The following is a 19,763-nucleotide window of genomic DNA, read 5'->3' as shown; positions in this document are numbered from 1 at the left end:
CTCTAGATCCTTCCCGCTAGCTGGTGGTCTATATATTACACCGAGCAATGTAATTGCACCCTTCTTATATCTTAGCTCTAGCCAATCGACTCTGACCTTGAATCCTCTGACACATCCTCTTTCTCCGGTACTGTAATATTCTCCTTCACCAAAAACGCCACACCGACTCCTTTTGTCTCTTTCCTATCTTTTCTGAACACCTTGTAACTAGGAATATTTAACACCCAGATCTGCCCTTCCTTAAGCCAGGCCCCTGTTATCACCACAACATCATAATCCCACAAGGCAATCTATGTCTGTAACTCGCCAATTTTATTAACTATACTCTGTGCATTCACATACGTGCAGTGTAACCCTGATTTAGATTTCATTACTTGCTCCCTTACTCTGACAACATCCATTAACTTGCTAATCTCTATTTTATTCCTATCTGCCTCTCCCAGCATTTTGTGCACCCTGGTATTACTTTCTAATATTCTCTCCTAGTTCCCACACCCCTGCTGAGTTAATTTAAACCATCCCCAACAGAACTGGCGAAATACCCCGCAAGGAACTCAGTCCCGGCACTGTTTAGATGAAATCCGTCTGGCTTGTATAGATGCCATCTCCCCTGCAGAGCCAGTCCCAGTGTCCCAGGATTCTAAACCCCCTCCCTCTTGCACCATCTTTCCAGCCATGCATTCACTTGTCTTATCTTTCTATTTCTGTACTCACTTGCACGTGGCATCGGGAGTAATCTGGAGATTACTACTTTAGAGGTCCTGCTTGCTAAATTTCTACCCAGCTCCCAAAGCTCTAATTGCAGGACCACATCCCCCTTACTACCTATGTTGTTAGCCTGAATGTGGACCACGACCTCTGGCTGTTTGCTCTCCCGACAAGAATATCCTGCAGCTGTTCTGTGTAATCCTTGACCCTAGCACCAGGGAGGCAACAAACCATCCTGGTGTCACGTTGATAGCCGCAGAAATGCTTGCTTGCTCCCCTAACTAAAGAATCCCCTACCAGTACTGCCCTTCTGCTCTTCTTCCTCCCCTCCTGTACAGCTGGGCCACCCATGGCGCCATGGGCTTTGCTCTTGCTGCACCCCTCCAAGGAACCATCACCTGCACCAATATCCAGAATAGAAAACCTATTAGTTAGTGAGCGGGACCTCTGGGGACTCCTGCACTACCTGCCTGTTTCTCTTGGACTGGCTAGTGGTTGCCCATTCCCTAACTGCTTGCTTGCCCTTAACTTGCGGTTGTGTGACCACCTCTCTGAACATGCTATCCATGTAGTTCTCTGCCTCATGGATGCACGTCACTGACTCCAGCCGCTGCTCAAGCTCTGAAACGCGGAGCTCAAGCCTGTGAAGCTGGTGACACTTGCTGCACCTGGGCTCGTCTGAGTCACGAGAAGTGTCCACTTGGCTGAGCTGTCCTGCATGCCTTAACCTTAAACTTTTAAATCACTTTACTTTAACTTTAGTTACTTTTACTTAGTTTAAACTTACTCTTGTACTATTAACTATAAATTGGAGATTAGTAGAAAGTAGAAATTTTTCACCCTTACTCACAAATTAGCTCCCTCTCCTGTGCCTATAAATTCGTACTTTCCCTGTGCTAATTTAGAAATTTACGTTTTTCAAAATTACTAGGGTTGAAACACAGTCCCTAATAGCAGCTGCTCAAGAAGCAATCAATTCACGACTTTCCTGTGATGTCACACACTTTTTTCAAATCGACTGAGCAGCTCAGGAAGGGTGCTCCCACGCAGGTCCGACTCCACACCGCCGTCCCGTCCCGTGCCCCCCCCCTCCACCGGAAGGTAAGTTGAAAGGCCCCGAGCCTTGGCCTCTCTTTATTTACCCCAGAACGTGTTCTCACTCAGGTCCCATTCCTCTTGCCCCCGGAAGGTAAGTCATGTTCACACACACTGATAAAATAAATTATATTTATTGAAATTTTGGTGCGTTTTCACATGGATTCGTGAAATAGTGTGCACACCTGTGATGACAAAAACTCCATCTTTTAGTTGCTGGCTCGCCACGCCTTGGATCAAAGAATGACATCGTGGCTCACGTGATAATCAATGCCAACGATGATGCATTTGGGACTCTGCAGCTTTCTACTTCTGCTGTGCGAGTTTCTGAAAATTATATTGGACCAATAATCAATGTGACCAGGACTGGAGGCATATTTGCAGATGTTTCTGTAAAATTCCAAGCTTTGTCAATGACAGCGAGAGTTGGTAAGAAGCATTTATACCTATTAATATTAAACTTAGAGTTGGAGTCTTTTTCTGTAGTTTACCATATGTTAATTTAAAAGTTATGGTAATATGATTTGGGCAGTGCTGTGAGTCATAGTGTAGAAAATCAAACATTGCCTGCCTGGAAATGGTAAGAAATCACTTTTTAGTTAGAATTCTCCACCCATGGCTACCAGTCAGAGCTGTCTTGTCCTCTCCTTTGACTCTGGCTTTTTATTTGGCCCTTCGTTTTGCACCCTCATTGGCATTAGACTCTTTGGATGTTTGGGTGTGCGCTCTGATATTCACATTACTCATAAAGTCCTCTCTACCTCTCCTGCTTTCTTCAGAAACTTCCTCAAAATCTATCTCTACAGCTGAGGTTCAGTGCATGTTTTCCAAATGCCTATTTGTGTCTTTTGAATTTTTTTTAATGTTATTGATGCAATATAAAAGGAAATTGCTTTGGTCAAGAAATGGAGGTAAGGGGAGGAGAATGGATAGCAAATAGTCCCTCACAGTGAGGTGAAAGGGAGAAATTAAAGCAAGGGTCAAACTGACCTACTTTTGTCCATCGTCTTGCAGCCAGTTTTAGAGTAGAATTGATGGAATGCATATTCCTTTGATTTTGGTTGGGAAAGAATATTGCAAGGTTTATGGAGACAGAGAAAGGAAGGCAAACAATAAGAGAAGTGCAGCAAAAAATTGAATGCATATGATAAAATATAATAAAGTGGGAACACTGATGATGATCAAACTGTTAAACCAGTGGCCCAGTAATAACTGTGAAATTTTGCAAACACAACAATACTGGGAAATGTTGAACATACGAAACTGCTACTAAGAGAGAATGAAATGTGCACAGTGTCTATGTATGCATTGTCCTTTGGATAGTATCATTGCATCTTTTTAAGATCTAATTTATCAGAGAAAACTATTGTAAAACTTTTTTTGTATTCTGTAGGTGAAGATTACAGTATAGCATCTTCTGATGTTATCTTACTAGAAGGAGAAACAAGCAAAGCTGTGCCAATTTACCTCCTTAATGACATAATTCCGGAACTTGAAGAGTCATTTCGGATTGAACTTATTAATGAGACCACAGGGGGAGCTGTTCTTGGAGCTGTTACACAGGCAACCATTACGATTGAAGCTTCGGATGACCCTTATGGATCCTTTGGTATAGTCAAAACTTTAGAAATCAGGTGCTGGTTGTTGAAATGCATGGTTAGCAAGTAGATAGTTTACCCAACTTTAAACAATGCCTAAGATTACATTGAGTGATAGATTGCAATTATTGGTCATCAAGGCTTTGTTCATGAATAGAATTAAAAGTTTGAATATCCAAATGTAGGTATGCTGTTCATGATTTTCTAGTTTTTGTGGCTGGTGGGCAATATTCCTTGCCATTCGCACGCTTCCTTTAAATTTAGCTCTTAAAACTATAACTTAATCCCATCACACGGTATAAATTTGTATTCTTGAAGTCCTGTGTTAGTTCATATTTTTCGTACATCAGACTTTACAATTAGACACCATCAAAGTGTGCTAAGTGTGCGAATGGCTGCTTATTAGCAGAAAGTAAAAGGTGTGAACATTGACATTTAAGCCAAGCTGATTATTAAGGGATAATGTTTTCTCTTAACCAATATCAATTATGCCAGTTGTCAGAAAGTTAGTCCAGATGGAGCTGTCAGCTGAAGTGCTGTCTCAGAAATCATCAGATACTGAAGCACATCGAAGTTGTCAGGTGTGCCGAAAGCTTAAAAGTACAATGATGTGGTCCACCTTGTTTGGGCTACATTGTACTGAGCCCCCAGAGTCATCAAAGCTTCAGAATGCCAATGGGATGCTCCATGTTATTCCTGGTTATTCCATTGTACCTGTGTTGCTCGCGTGTGGTGAGATTTCAGAAGATGTTATCAGCCAGTCTGGCTGACAGGTGAAATAATCCTCAATGGGTGCGAAAGTGGAATGAATGTACATCGTAGGATGAAGGCAGCTTTCAGCAAAAGTGGCATAGATTTACATTCTCCTTCTGTATTGAATGTCAGTAGAATGGAAGCCCTTCTTGTTCACACAAGCTGCTGGCTTGCCTTAATGTGTGTTGATAGCCTTGGACATGGAAGAAGCCAATCACTGCTGCAAAATTTATGGAATAAATTATGGAATAAAAAGGTGAGTGGATGAATGGATACGAAGTTGGTTGAGTGACAGGATACAGAGGTGTATTAAATGAAAACAGAAAATGTTGGAAATACTTGGCAAGTTAGGTAACTTCTGTGGATAGAAACAGAGTTACTGTTTCAAGTCAGTGGCTCTTCATTAGAGCTGTCAGTAAGTTCTGATGAAGGATAATCAACGTGAAACATTGGGCAGAATTTTCTGCTCGTTGGGTGGGCACACGTGTGACCCAAATGAGTGTAAAATGATGCGCGAGCGCAATATTTTGGTCGGCGGACGCGCGCGGCAGTTGGCAGCATGCCCGCCGACAATTAGAAGTCTTATAAAGGCCATTAACTACCTAATTGAATTAAATTTTTTGCTGCCCGTCCAAACTTAGGGTTGGTGGGCAGACAAAAAGACCAAGCGGCCTTTGCATTTTTTGCAAAACCTCATCCATGGGCGGGATGAAGTTTCGATCCGTCATTTAAAAAAAAATTTTCATACTAATTTCTAACATGTCCCTGCTCATGTTACAGAGTTACATGAGGGGACATGTTTTTTTAACAAATTAAAATGCTTTAATTTTAATTTTTTATATCTTCATCTCGTTGAGGCAGTTCTATGCCTCAGGGAGTTTTTCCTGTATGCACTTGCGTGCATGTATGCACTTGTGTGCTCGCCCTCCTCACCCCCCGCCCCCCCCACCCCCCCGACCCCTCCACTGAAATCATATTGTCTGTTTTTATTTCAGATTTTCAACATCTACATATTTTGCATTTATAGTAGCAGTGAATGGTTATTTTTCAGACTGGAAGAAGGTAGACAGTGGAGTTCCCCAGGGATCAATAGTAAGACCACTGATTTTCTTGATCTTGTTAGGAAAAAGAGAAGAAGCAATATAAAATAGAAGGTACTATTCTAAAAGAGGTGTAGGAGCAGGGGGACCTGGGGATGCACGTGCACAAATTATGAAGATGGCAGAGCAGATTGAGAAAGTGGTTAATAAGGCATTTGAGATCCAATGACTTATAAGTTGAGTACAAAACATGAAAGTTACAGTGAATCATTTATAAAACACTGTTTGGCCTCCGCTGGCATTTTGCATCCAATTCTGGGCGCTGCACTTTAGGAAGGATGGGAAGGCTTTTGACAGAGTGCAGAAAAGATTCATGAGAATGGTTCCAGGAATGAGGGACTTTGGTCATGTGGATAGTTTGGATAAATTGGGGCTGTTCTCATTAGAGAAGAGAAGATTGAGTGGAGATTTGATAGCGGTGTTCAAAATCATGAGCTGTCTGGGCAGAGTAAATAGGGAGAAACTGTTCCCATTGACAATAGGGTCAAGAATCAGAGGACACGCATTTAAGGTGAATGGCAAAAGAACCAATAGCAGCATGAGGGAAAACTTTTTAACGTAGTGAGTGATTCCAATCTGGAATGCACTGCCTCAATGTGGTGGAGGCAGATTCAAACATAGTTTTCTAAAGAATATTTGACAATTACCTGAAAAGAAAGAAGATAGGTTTGCATTTATGTAATGCCATTCACGACCATTGGCTGCCTCAAAGCACTTTACAGCCGATAAAACACTTTTGAAATGTAATCATTGTTGTAATGCAGGAACTGTTGAAGCCAATTTTGCACACAACAAACTCCAAAAAACAGCAATGTAATGATCTATTTTTATAATGTTGATTGAGTGATAAATATTGGCCAGTACATCAGAGATAACTCCCCTACTCTCAAAATCATGCCATGGGATCTTTTACATCTACCAGAGAAGGCAGATGGAAGCCTCAGTTTGACGTCTCATCTGAAAGACAAAACTCCGACAGTGCAGTACACCCTCAGTGTTGCACTGGAGCATCAGCCTTGATTTTTGTGCTCAAGTGCTGGAGTGGGACTTGACCCTGGAACCTTGTGACTCAACGATGAGAGTACTACCAATAAAGCTACTGCCAACAAATAAAGCTTACAGGGCTACGGAGGACAGGGTGGGTGAGTTGGACTTGCTGAGTTGCTCGTGCAGACAGCTAGCATGGACACAAAGGGCCAAATATTCTCCTGTGCTGTAACCATTCTATGTTTCTAGGATTTTATGACTATTCTGGTTTCTATCGAGACGATAGTGTTCCTGGTTTGCTATGGCAATGTGAGAGTTGGTGGGATGTTTGATGCAGCCGTGCACTCCAGATTAGGAGACATAGACTCCTTCCAGGTAACGTTGCCTGTGGCAAAGAATTCAAGGGCTTTAGTGAACTTTAACAGCTACTGGCAAAACATAACCACTGTCCAGCAACCAGCAAGTCCTGCTGCAAAAAGCTGCACAGGTCAGCAACAGCCTCCTTGTTAAAACAGAGTTTCCTGCACTGCAGGAAACATTGAAAAAAATAGCTTGTGCAATATAGATTAAATGCGCTCTGGCCTTGAATGAACAGAACCCCTTGCCTGCTATTTTCTAAAAGACTCAGCTTCTGCTTGTCCTAGTTATTCAGGCTATTTGAATAAATCTTATTTTTTTTCATGAAGTGCCTGCTTTTCTTTTTGTTTGGTGCATTTGTGACCCGAGTCAGCTCTATTATAAAAATGGCAGTTGATTGGGATCAACTGTTCACTGACAATATGTTGAAGGGGTTCAAGGCCCAATTACTGCTGCGACTTGAGCCACCAGTACTGGCATATGGTCCTGGCATGCTGTCTATTTTAGGCCCATTGTAGGCCAAAATGGTTCAACATTTCACTTGAAACAGCACATTGAATAGTGCAGCAATCCCTCGATTAAGAATCGGGCTAGATTGTTCACTTAATTCCTGGGATGGAGACTTGAACATATGACTACTGATTCAGAGGGGAGAGTGCCAACAATACAGCCAATCTTGAGCACTATATAGATCACTTTCCCAGAGAACTCAAATCGGATTATTGAGACAGGGTTTATGTTCCCTGAAGGTTGATAACTGTCAAACTTGCTAAATGATTGTGAATTACAATCTGCATTATGCTTTCCAACAACTTGAGTTCATTTATATTTTGTTAATTTAAATAATTGGTTTGGAATATAAGAATACAAAAAATTAGTTAATCATAAAGGTTTATTTTCTGTTGTAGGTTTTGAAAGGACAGAATTTATTGTTGAAGAGCCAGAATCTAAAACTACAAAGATAAATCTGCCAATTGTTCGAAATGCTGGAACGCTTGGTACGGTCACAGTCCAGTGGATTGCCACAATGAATGAACAGCAAATTACCAGTGATCTTCAGGTGGACTTGGGTGAGGTGACTTTTGCTCCAGGACAAACTATTCAAACCTTACAGTTGGAACTCCTAGCAGATGATTTCCCTGAAATTGAAGAGGTAAAGACAAAGTGATTCTAAAATAGACAAATAATTCTAGTAAAGCCTTGTAGTATAGTTTGGCCTCTGCGTATTTTTTTTAGAATAGTGCCTGTGGAGAGTGTACACAGCTCAATCACACTGCTCTCATGTCCTAAAATATATTTACAGAACTCTGCACACTGACCTCAAGTTACTGATGAATTTTTAACATTAAAATTTCTAAGATTTCTAACCTAGAATGATAATAATGGCAAATGGGCAATTAACTCCAAGTCCTATACCACTGCTGCTTGGTAGCTAGCTTTTGGATTCTATGTGCGAGTGCCTATTAATTAGTCACTAAAAGCATCAAATCCACATAAGGTCATTATGAATAAGCCAATCAAGCCACTGGAGGCCATTGGATCATTGGGGAGGCCAGTGCTGAACTTTCTTTTTCAGTTTTGTCACAATATTTCAAAAGATGTTGATAAATTAGCACAGATTTCATGCTAAATGAATTAGGTTATGGTCTGTTTATTGTTGCTACTTGAATGAATTAGGGAAGATATGATAAACTTCATTAAAATACTGAAATGAAGATATATTCAAAGCAAGCAATTGATTTTGACTGTGAATAGATCTAGTTTTTGTGTTTTGTAAAGTCGGCAATCAACAGTTGTGAATTTTCATATTTGAAAAATAATGGAAGGACACTGGATGCAACATGCTTAATGGAAGCAATGGCATTTCTTTACTCAGACATTCATATCTTTGAGAATGGTTCAGAGTGATTGACCAGAAACTGATCTAAACTAGCCATGTAAATCCTGTGGCTACAAGAGCAGGTCAGAGGATAGGAAAGCTGTGACAAGTAACTCACCTCCTGACACCCCAAAGCCTGTCCATCATCTATAAGGCACAAGTCAGGAGTGTGATGGAGTACTCTCTACTTGGCTGGATGAGTGTAGTTCCACCAACACCCAAGAAGCTTGACACTGTCCAGGACAAAGCAGCCTTCTTGATTGGCACCACATCCACAATGTTCACTCCTTCCACCACCGACGTACAATAACAGCAGCGTGTACCATGTACAAGATGCACTGCAGGAATGCACCAAGACTCCTTCGACAGCATCTTCTAAATCCATGACCGGTACCACGTAGAAGGACAAGGGCAGCAGATAAATGAGAACACCATTACCTGAAAGTTCCCCTCCAAGACACACATCATCCAGACTTGGGAAATATATCACTGTTCCTTCACTGTGGCTGAGTCAAAACCGTGGAACTTCCTCCCTAACAGCACTAGGACTGCAACAGTTTAAGAAGGCAGCTCACCACCACCTTCTAAAGGGCAGTTAGGGATGAGCAATAAATGCTGGCCTACCCAGTGATGCCGACATCCCATGAAAGAATATATGAAAAAACTCTGCCGCTGGAAGAGTTTGGGTCACTGGCAGAGGGGCTGGGGAGCTCCTGACAACACAGAGTACTTTGTGAAAAACCCTCAAATGTGTCAAGTTGCATCTGTCCTGCTTCCCATTGACTGAGCTGCATCTGGAGGGGTATCCAGGGGAACCTACAATCGCCCGCTGGCCCACTACTGTAATGAGCTCATAGGCTCTGGTCTGCATGGTCGTGCTGACATCAGGCGCATTAACTGTGTGGTCTTCTAAGCCTGTCTGTCCATGATGGTTGCCACCGTCTCCATGGAAGAAGCAATGTGCTTGCCTACCTAAGAGTTCAGGACGTGGATGGACTCCTCCATTGGCTGTGCGTGCATGTCTACTCAAAGTCCCAGGCAGCTCTGCCAGATTCTCCCCCTTTTGACTCTGCAGCTCTAACAGATTGAGTGTGGCCCTCAGCAGAGGTGCTTCTTCAGCTAGGGGTGCAACAGGGGCTGCCCTTCAACTGCCAGTGGCCTCATGTGTCACTGCCTCCTTCATCTGCATCTGTGTGACTTTGCGGTGCTCACCAGATTCTGACCTTGGGCTGGCCCATGATCAGCTCCCAACCAAGGTGAGCATATCTGTACTGGCGCTGGATGCAAAGGACAGGTATGACGCTGTGCCTTGAGAGACATCAGACTGTCATCCTCCGAGGAGGTGTGAGGTGGAACAGGTGAAGACTGATCATGACTCTGCAGCGGTTGACCCTGAAAATGAAACATAAAAACAATTACAGCAGTGATGATAATATTAAGGGCCAATGCCATTCATGGGTGCAGCACACTGCCAGGATCTTCAGAGATAATGGATAAGTGCAATTCTTCCTCGCTCTCCAAGCAAATCAGTCCAAACTCAGCATCAGATATGGATCTTCTGTGCTGCTTCCCTGTCAGCTCCAGGGCTTCCAGCTCTTCTTCTATCAGTGGATGAATCTACGGCACTCCACCTCCCCTTGTCTTGGATCGCTCCCTGGTATTGTGAGCCCTTTTTTTCCTGTTAGTATAAACGGAGAAAAAATAAGGTTTCCAGTGATGCTGAGATTAATCCTTTGCTGTCGGACTGCTCCATGGTCCCATGAAGTGTCATATTGCCCAGATGCCCTTCAATCTTCACACTCTCACCAAATCTGTGTGAGGTGCAGAGGAAGGTACAGATTCCAGTGACACATACTTGCAGGCAGTGCAACGATGGAAGCAGGTGAGGGGATGCACTTTACATTTCAATACCTGGCCTAGCCCTTAACGGTTCAGTGCTCCTACTTTTTCGACCCAACTTTCGTCCACTTCTTGATAGTATGACCCTCAAATTCGCCCTTGTAGTGCGGAGAAGGTGATTCATCCTTTTTCAGCACTGGACCCAATCAGTTGGATGGAGCATCCAGGTCTTCTTAATTCTTGATAGCCTTTTGCCACCTCCAGATGGAAATAAGATCCCTCTGCCTTCCCGAGTGGCCTGGAGGTGGTCACAAACTGATCTCTCATGAACCGTGGGGTAATACGCTGGGTGGATTGTGACATCTGCAAACACAGTTGGATCTGTTGATGCCACCAAATGAACTTTTAGTAACAAAGAGGTTTCTTCTACCTGAACCTTCACAAGTTTTTGGTTGTGATATTCAAACATCCAGTTTAACTGCAATCCTCCCTCAAAAAGACTGCATGCAGAATTTCAGCTTTTAAACAGGACTTCCTGCCCCTTAAACATGGTGTCTTCACCTGCATGGGGATCAGGTGACATGGGTTTCCTGATGTCAGAGTCGCCCCCAACATGTGATCCAGCAGCAAGCCCACGCCATACATATTCATGAACTTGCCACCACATGATTGGGATCAGGTGGCTGCATCCTTCTTGTGCCAGATTCCCAAAATCTTCCAGGGCGTTGACAGACTCAGTGACATTAGGACAAAATCCAGCCCAGGATTAGATTTCAGACAGATCTAGCAACTTAAAATTGGGCACCCATAAGGCGCTGTGGGCCATCAACAGCAGCAGAATTGTATTTAATCACAATCCGTAACCTCATGACCTGGCATATCCACCACTCGTACATACATTCAAATTAGGAGCAGGAGTAGGCCACTTGGCCCCTCAAGTCTGCTCCACCATTCAATAAGATCATCATTGATCTGATTGTAACCTCAACTTCACATTCCCACCTACCCTGATAATCTTTCACCCCTTGCTTATCAAAGAATCTATCTAGCTCTGCCTTAAAAATATTCAAAGACTCTGTCTCCATCACCTTTTGAGGAAGAGTTCCAAAGACCCTCAACCGCCCGAGAGAAAAAAATTCTCCCCATCTCTGTTGTAAATGGGCAACCCCCTATTGTTAAACAGTGACCCCTAGTTTTAGATTCTCCCACAAGAGGAAGCATCCTTTCCACAGCTACCTTGTCAAGATCCCTCAGGATCTTATATGATTCAATCAAGTTGCCTCTTACTCTTCTAAGCTCCAGTGGATACAAGCCTGGCCTGTCCAACCTTTCCTCATAAGATAATCCTCTCATTCCAGGTATTAGCCTAGTAAACCTTCTCTGAACTGCTTCCAATGCATTTACATTCTTTCTTAAATACACAAATGTGGTCTCACCAATGCCTTGTATAACTGAAGCATATCCTCAATACTTTTGTATTCAATTCCCCTCGCAATAATTGATAACATTCTATCAGCTTTCCTAATTACTTGCTGTACCTGTATACTAATCTTTTGAAATTGATGCCTAGGAAACCATCTGCATCTCAGAGCTCTGTAATTTCTCATCATTGAGATAATACACTTTTTTTTATTCTTCCTGCCAAAATAGACAATTTTACATTTTCCCACATTATACTCCATTTACCAGATCTTTGCCCATTTTAACATTACTTTCAAACCGGGAGATCAACTCTGGCTCAATGAAGAGTGGAGGAAGGCATGTTAGGAACAGTACTAGGCATACCAAAAACTTAGGTGTCAGTCTGGTGATGCTAAACACAGGACAACTTAAATGGCAAACAGAGGAAGCAGCATGCGATGGACAGCCAGTGGATCAGATCTAAGCCCTGCAGTCCTGCCATATCCAGTCATGAATTGTTGTGGACAATTAAACAACGAACAGAAGGAGGCGCTTCCACAAATATCCCCATCCTCAATGATGTGGCAGCCTAGCAAATCAGTGCAAAAAACAAAGCTGAAGCATTTGCAACAATCTTCAGCCAGTAGTGCTGGGTGAATGACTCATCTTGGCTTCTTTCTGAGGTCCTTACGATCACAGGTGCCAGCCTTCAGTGAATTCAATTCACTCCACGTGATATCAAGAAATGGTTGAAGGTACTGCATGCTGCAAAGATTATGGGCCCTGACAATATTCTGGCAACAGTACTGATGACTTGTGCTCCAGAACTAGCCGTGCTCCAGAACTAGCCATGCCCCGAGCCAAGCTGTTCCAATACCACCAGAACACTAGCATCTACCTGGCAAAGTGGAAAGTTGCCCAGGTATGTTTTGTACACACAAAAAAGCAGGACAGATCCAACCCGACCATTTACTGCCCCATCAGTCTACTCTCAATCATCAACAAACTAGTGGAAGATGTCGTGGGCAATGTTATCAAACAGCACTCTCAGCAATAACATGCTCACTGATGCTCAATTTGGGTTCCACCAGGACCACTCGGTTCCTAAGTTCATCACAGCCGTGATCCAAACATGGACAAAAGAGTGGAACTCAGGAGGTGATAAGAATGAGTGCCCTTGACATCAAGGCAGCATTAGACCGAATGTGGCATCAAGGAGCCTTGGCAAAACTGAAGTCGATTGGAATCAGGGCAAAAACTCTATTGATTGGAGTCATACCTAGCACAAAGGAAGACGGTTGTGTTGTTGAAGGTCAATCATCTCAGTCCCGGAATATCATTGCATGAGTTCCCCAAGGTAATGTCCTAGGCACAACATAGGAACAGGAATAGGCCATTAAGCCTGTCAAGCCTGCTCTGCCATTCAGTTAGATCATGGCTGATCATCTACCTCAAAGTCACTTTCCCGCACGATCCCATATCACTTGATGTCACTTGTCTCCAGAAATATATTGATTTCTGTCTTGAACATGCTCAATGATTGAGCTTCTACAGCCCTCTTGAGTAGAGAATTACAAAGATTCACCACCCTCTGAATGAAGAAATTCCTCCTCATTTCAGTTTTGAATGGCCTACCATTTATTTAGAAAGAAACGCCCCTGGTTCTAGACTCACCAGCCAAGGGAAACATCCTACCTACATGTACCCTGTCACACCCTGCAAGAATTTTGTAAGTTTCAATGAGATTACCTCTCATTCTTTGAAATTATAGAGAATACAGGCCCAGTTTCCTCAATCTCTCCTCATAAGAAAATCCCACCATCCTAGGGATTAGCCTGGTGAATCTCCCTTGTTACTTCCCCTATGGCAAGTATATCCTTCTTTAGATAAGGAGATGAAAACTGTACACAATACTCCAGGTGCATTCCCACCAAGGCTCCATACAATGCACCAAGACATCCTTACTCCTGCACTCAAATCCCCTTACAATGAAGGCCAACATACCATTTGCCTTCCTAACTGCTTGCTGCACCTGCATGCTAGCTTTTAGTGACTCATGGACAAGGACACCCAGGTCCCTTTGGACACCAACACTTGCCAACCTCTCACCATTTAAGAAATATTCTGTCTTTCTGTTTTTGTACCAAAGTGGATACCTTGACACTTATTCACAATATATTCCATCTGCGATGATCTTGCCCACTTAGTCGTCCAAGTCTGCTTGAAGCTTCCTTGCATCCTCTTCACAGCTTACATTCCATCCTAGTTTTGTGTCACCAGCAACTTTGGAAATATTACAATTGGTTCCCACATCTAAATAGTTTATATAGATTGTGAACAACTGTGGCTCTAGCACTGATCCTTGTGGTACCTTACAAATAACAGCCTGCCATCCTGAGAATGACCCATTTATTCCTCCTCTTTGCTTGCTGTCTCTTAATCAATTCTCAGTCTGTACTAGTATATTACTCCCAATCCCATGTGCACTAATTTTGTTTACTAACCTGTGTGGGACCGTATCAAAAGCTTTCTGAAAATCCAAATACACCACATCCACTGATTCTCCTTTATCTGTCCTATAAGTAACATCCTCAAAAAAACTCCAACAGGTTTGTCTAACATGATTTCCCGTTCATAAATCTGTGTTGATTCTGCCCAGTTGAACCATTATTTTTGAATGTCCAGTTATCACATCCTTTATGATAGATCCTAACATTTTCCCTACTACTGACGGCAAACTAACAGGTCGGTAATTCTCTGTTCTCCCTCTCTCTCCCTCCTTAAATAGTACGGTTACATTTGCTACTTTCCAGTCTGTAGGAACTTTTCCTCAATCTATAGAATTTTGAAAGGTAAGCAGCAATGCATCCACGATCTCTATAGTGACTTCCTTCAGCGCTCTAAGATGTAGCTCATTCTGGCCCAGGGGATTTATCAACTGTTAGAGTTGATTTTACAGACAACTTTTCTTGGTGGACACATTTAACTGTATTTACAAGACAGCAGCAGCAAATACATATGTGCATCAAACTCTATGGGGAGAATTCCATCCCCCACCGTTGGGGGGGGGTTGTGTGGGGGCGGGCATGGATCTGATCGGCGCCCCCAATCGGGTCCGCTCTCCCTGAGGCACAGAGCTGCCTCAGGGAGATTAGTTTAAGTTCCAAAATATAAATAAAGGAAAGAAAAAAGTTTAAGACATGTTGCCTCATGTGACAGTGTCAGATGAGCTGGTATATGTCAATGAATTTTTATAAAAATTTTTATTCAATTTATAAACACTACATGAAACCTCATCCCGCCCGTGGATGAGGTTCCATGAAAAATGCGAAGGCCTCCTGGGTTCTTCGCCTGCTCGCCAACCTTAAGGTTGGACGGGCAGCTCAGTTTATTAGTTTAATTGATATTTAACTGGCCTCAATAGGCCTTTGACAGTTCAGTGGGTGTGTAGCCGAGTCGGTTGTCCGCCCGCCGAACTGAAAATCTAAATGACGCGTGGTGATGTCGGGACGCCCGCCCAATGTCACCGCCTGTCATTTTATGCCTCGGCAAGCGGGCCCCGCCTCTGCTCGCCAAGCTGAACCCTCAGGCCTATAACTAGAGAAGAACTCTCTCCAAGAGGATCATGTGATCTTACAACAGAGGTTTGTTCTTAAAGCTAGAGTCCAAAACTACAATTACTACATTCCTCCCCATTTAATCTTTCTGCACACTTTGTATTTACAAGGATATTTATCTCATGGCATTACAATATTTACACAGGTCATGAAATCACAAGTTCAGCCTTTCAGGTGGTTTCCTGATCCGTGTGGAACGTCGCAGCTCCATGACTTCCGATTCTTTGGCAGAAACCACATTCTCTGGAATCACATTAACATCAGGTACCTCATTAGGCACAGGCAGTTCAGTGTCTTCCACTCCTACAGAGACATTGGGCATGTCTATCCTTGGTTGAGCAACTTCAACAGGAACCGCAGGTTTATCACTGGTTACAGGTGGAACATCATTTTGTTGGGGGAATCCCTTTTCCTTAAATGATCCACATGTTTACGGGTGGTCTGGCCCTTCGCTTCCATGTGATACGACAGAGCTTACTTTACCAAGTAACCACTTCAGTCCTCCACCAAAATTCCTTACATATACTGCTTCTCCAACAGTAAATTGTTGCTCACGACTATGCAAATCATGAGTCGCTCTTTGGTTCCCTTGACTTTTCTCCACCTTCCCCTCCAAATTGGGAAGTATCAGGCTTAGTCTTGTTTGAAAACGGCGCCTCATCAGTAATTCTGCAGGTGTTGCACCTGTCTTTGGTGTGGGGGGTTGCTCTGTAGTGAAGTAGGAAATGAGCAAGTTTAATTTCCAACGACTCACCTGTTTACTTTCTCATTCCCACCTTAAAAGTTTATACTGCTCTCTCCGCCAGTCCATTAGATGACAGATGGTACGGTTCAGTCTTCACATGGTTGATATCATTGATGCTGACAAATCATTGAAGCTCAGTGTTCATAAATGCAGTACCATTATCTGAGACGATTACCTCTGGCAGTTCACGGATGATGAAGCTTTGGTGTAGTTTTTCTATAGTAGCACCTGACGTTGGCAACTTTACGTCTTTAACGCCTAACCACTTGGAATGAGCATCTAAAATTAGTAGAAACATGATTCCAAGGAAAGGACTGATGTAATCTATGTGCAATCTCACCCAGGGTCTATCAGGCCACTGCCATGGATGTAATGGGGCTGCCACCAGCAACTTTTGTCGTTGTTGACATTGCACATGGTGTTTTACCACATTTTCAATATTGCCGTTCTTCTCCGGCTGCCAAAGATAACTTTGCGCTATCGCCTTCATTCTTGAGATTCCTGGATGGGCACTGTGTAACTCTACCAAGAGTGGCTCCCTTCCTTATGAAGGAACTACTACTCATGCACCCCATAATAGAATTCCATCCTGACTGCTCATTTCATGTCTTTGTTTGAAAAATGGCTTCAATTCATCAGAGACTGGTTCCTGGCACCAACCATGTAACAACACCTGGTCTCTCACTCAGACAGGGCTGGATCATGACTCATCCAGTTTCTTATCTGCCTGGCACAGACTGGTGAGGAATCCAGGAAGTTCATCACTAATACGAGCTCTTGGGGAATTGGGACATTGTTCTCTTGCAAAGGATGCAACTTAGGGCATTGGCATTTGCTATATGAATCCCTGGCCTGTGTACAAAGTTGTATTCATATGCTGCCAAAATTGGGCCCATCTTTGTATTCATGCTGAAGCTGTGGGAGATATGGCCTTTTCCAAAAGTGGTTTGTGGTCTGATACTATTGTGAAATGTTGCCCAAGCAAGTATTGGCGAACTTTTTTTTACGCCAAAAAAATCAACAGACCTTCCTTTTTGACCTGAGAATATCCTTTTTCAGCTGTGTTAAATGTCCTGGGTACATAGTCTATCGGCCACTCTATACCATTTTCCATCTTGTGAGATAGTACCGCTCCCACCCCATAGGGGGATGCATCACAGGTCAGCACCAATTCCTTTGTTGGGTTGTAGTGCACTAACAAACTTGAAGAGTGCAGGAGCTGCTTTTCTTTCATGAAAGCTTCTTCTTGGGATGACTCACAAACCCAATGCTGGTTTTTCTTCAGCAATGAATGTAGAGGGGCTAAACCGATTGATAAATTTGGAAGAAATCGGCTGTAATAATTTACCATCCCTCAAAATGATTTAAGTTCAGAGACGTTCTTAGGTGCAGGTGCCTCTCTGATTGCTTTAACCGTCTCTTCAACAGGGTGTAACCCTTGGGCATCTACCAGGTGGCCCAAATAAATGATTTCATTTGCCTGAAAAGTACACTTTTCCTTCTTTAGGCACACTCCTGCTTCTAATAATTCCTCTAGATTTTCTTGTCTGTGAATCTAGTTATCACTATATTGTCCAGGTAGACCACAACGTAAGGTAGTCCTTGTAGAAAGCTTCCCATTGCCCTCTGAAAAGTGGCACAGGCCGAGGAAACGCTGAAGGACAGATATGTCTATTGATATAATCTTCTGTGGGTCCTTATGTCACAAATTCTCAGGAGGCATCATTCAGTTCCAGTTGCTGATATGCGTGACCCATGTCAAGCTTTGAATACATTGTTCCTCCTACTAGTTTGGCATACAGGTCTTCAATCTTGGGAATAGGGTACCTGTTCAGTTGGCAGCTTTGTTGACCATTAGTTTATAGTCCCCACAGATCCCGATGATCTAGACTGGTTTAAGATCAGTGACTATGGGTGCTACCCGCTCTGAGAACTGAACCGCTTTTATGACACCGAGCCTCTCTAGCTGATTTAACACAGTGTCAACCTTCTCTCTCAGGGCGTATGGCACTGGTCTTGCTTTCAAGAAGTGAAGGGTTGCTTTTGTGTCCATGTAAATTTTAGCCTTGTAGGCCTTGGATTTTTTCCAGTTCATCCTTAAAGATGGTGTCGTATTTTTCTTTTACCTGGATTTCTTCGCCTGTGTACATTTTCAACTTGGCATATGTTTGTTCCAAATTTTATTGCTGATCACCTTTATTTAAATATCTGTAAGTGTGTTCTCCTACTACAGTGTTGGAAGCACCCGGGTCTACTTCCATTTTTAATGGTTTACCATTCACTTGCAATGTGACAGTAATTGACTCTGGGTCTTCCCAACTTTCATGTTGGACAATGAATAAATGTCAGAATTGGTTATTTCTGCCTCTTCCACACAGTATACTTTATTGGACTTTGATTGTTGCCTAGAAGCCTGTTTAAATCTCGCTTTGCAATGTTTCAATTTGCGTCCACTTTTGTTACAAAAATAACACTCCACCTTTTTAAATTGCCTAATGTTAGGAGTATGATTGTTTCCACATCGATAAAAATTATTTTTCAACTTGCTGCTAAGCTGTTTCCTCTCAATTTTCAGTTACCAGGAGCTGTTTCCTGCTTTGCAGTGGAGTCCTGGCTTTTCCTGCCACTTTTTCCCGCCCAACTAGGAGAATGATGCCATTTTGCACCCCTTGAATTACTTGTGAATCCCTTACAGTACTTTCAATCGCAAGTGCTATTTCTAATGCTTTCTTAAAATCAAAATTCACTTCAGCCAACAATCTTCTCTGAATAATATCCTCCTGCACGCCATATACCAAATGATCTTTGAGCATTTCATTCAGGGTTTCACCGAAATCACAATATTCCATTAGTTGTTTTAATTTCGCCACATAGGTAGCAATGGTCTCACCCCGAGCTCTATTCCGTGAATTGAACCTGAACCTCTGTATTGTAATTGAGGGCTTGGGTTGAAAATGCCCTTAACAAGGTCTACTAATTCACTGAAGTTCTTTGAATCTGGAGCACTGGAGGCTATCAAGTTTTGAATTAAACTGTAGGTCTTGCTCCTACAAATCACTCTCCTCTTTTCCTTTCCTGTGATTTTGTTGGCTTGAAAATAGAATGCAAGATGTTCTATATATTGAGACTAGTTATCTGTGGCTCGTTCAAAGGGACTGATTCTGCCAAACTCTGGCATCTCAGATGGGTATATCTTCCTTTTTTTTTAATTATCTTAGATACTCACAATCACTTGGGAGACAGTGCCGGATCTGATTTATCCTCATCGCCAGTTTGTTATAGTCTTGATTTTCCAGGCAGCTTTCCTTGGTGGACATATTTAACTTTATTTACAAGACAGCAGCAGCAACTACATATGTGCATTAAACTCTATATCTACAAAAGAACTCTGTCCTAGAGGTTCCTCACGTTGCTAACCCATTGGTTTATACAGATCATGTGATTTTACAACAAAGGATTCTTTTTAAAGCTACAGTCCTACGTTTCTCAAAACTATAATTACTACATCAACCTTCGACCCAGTTAACTTTTCAAGTACCACCTCTTTACTAATATTCATTTCTTTCAGTGCCTCGGTTTCATAAATCCCTAGGTTGCCTAGTATTTCTGTGAGATTTTTTGTACCTTCTTCCATGAAGATAGACACAATGTAATTGGTTACTTCCTCCACCATTTCCCTGGTCT

General features: G+C 42.6%; 1 protein-coding gene across 1 annotated transcript in view; it reads left to right on the top strand.

Annotated features, from left to right (window-relative positions):
- The window catches only part of adgrv1 (adhesion G protein-coupled receptor V1), a 723,938-nt gene that overhangs the window by 168,620 nt on the left and 535,555 nt on the right, over nucleotides 1-19,763 (top strand). Inside the window, 3 exon segments of the mRNA XM_041185339.1 lie at nucleotides 2,017-2,232; nucleotides 3,197-3,412; nucleotides 7,507-7,751. Of these exon segments, the coding sequence (XP_041041273.1) occupies nucleotides 2,017-2,232; nucleotides 3,197-3,412; nucleotides 7,507-7,751 (677 nt within the window).

The sequence above is a fragment of the Carcharodon carcharias genome, chromosome 4 (assembly GCF_017639515.1).
Source record: "Carcharodon carcharias isolate sCarCar2 chromosome 4, sCarCar2.pri, whole genome shotgun sequence".
Taxonomy (NCBI): Eukaryota; Metazoa; Chordata; class Chondrichthyes; order Lamniformes; family Lamnidae; genus Carcharodon; species Carcharodon carcharias.
The sequence above is the reverse complement of the archived record's forward strand: the minus strand, read 5'-3'. Positions and strand labels throughout refer to the sequence as shown.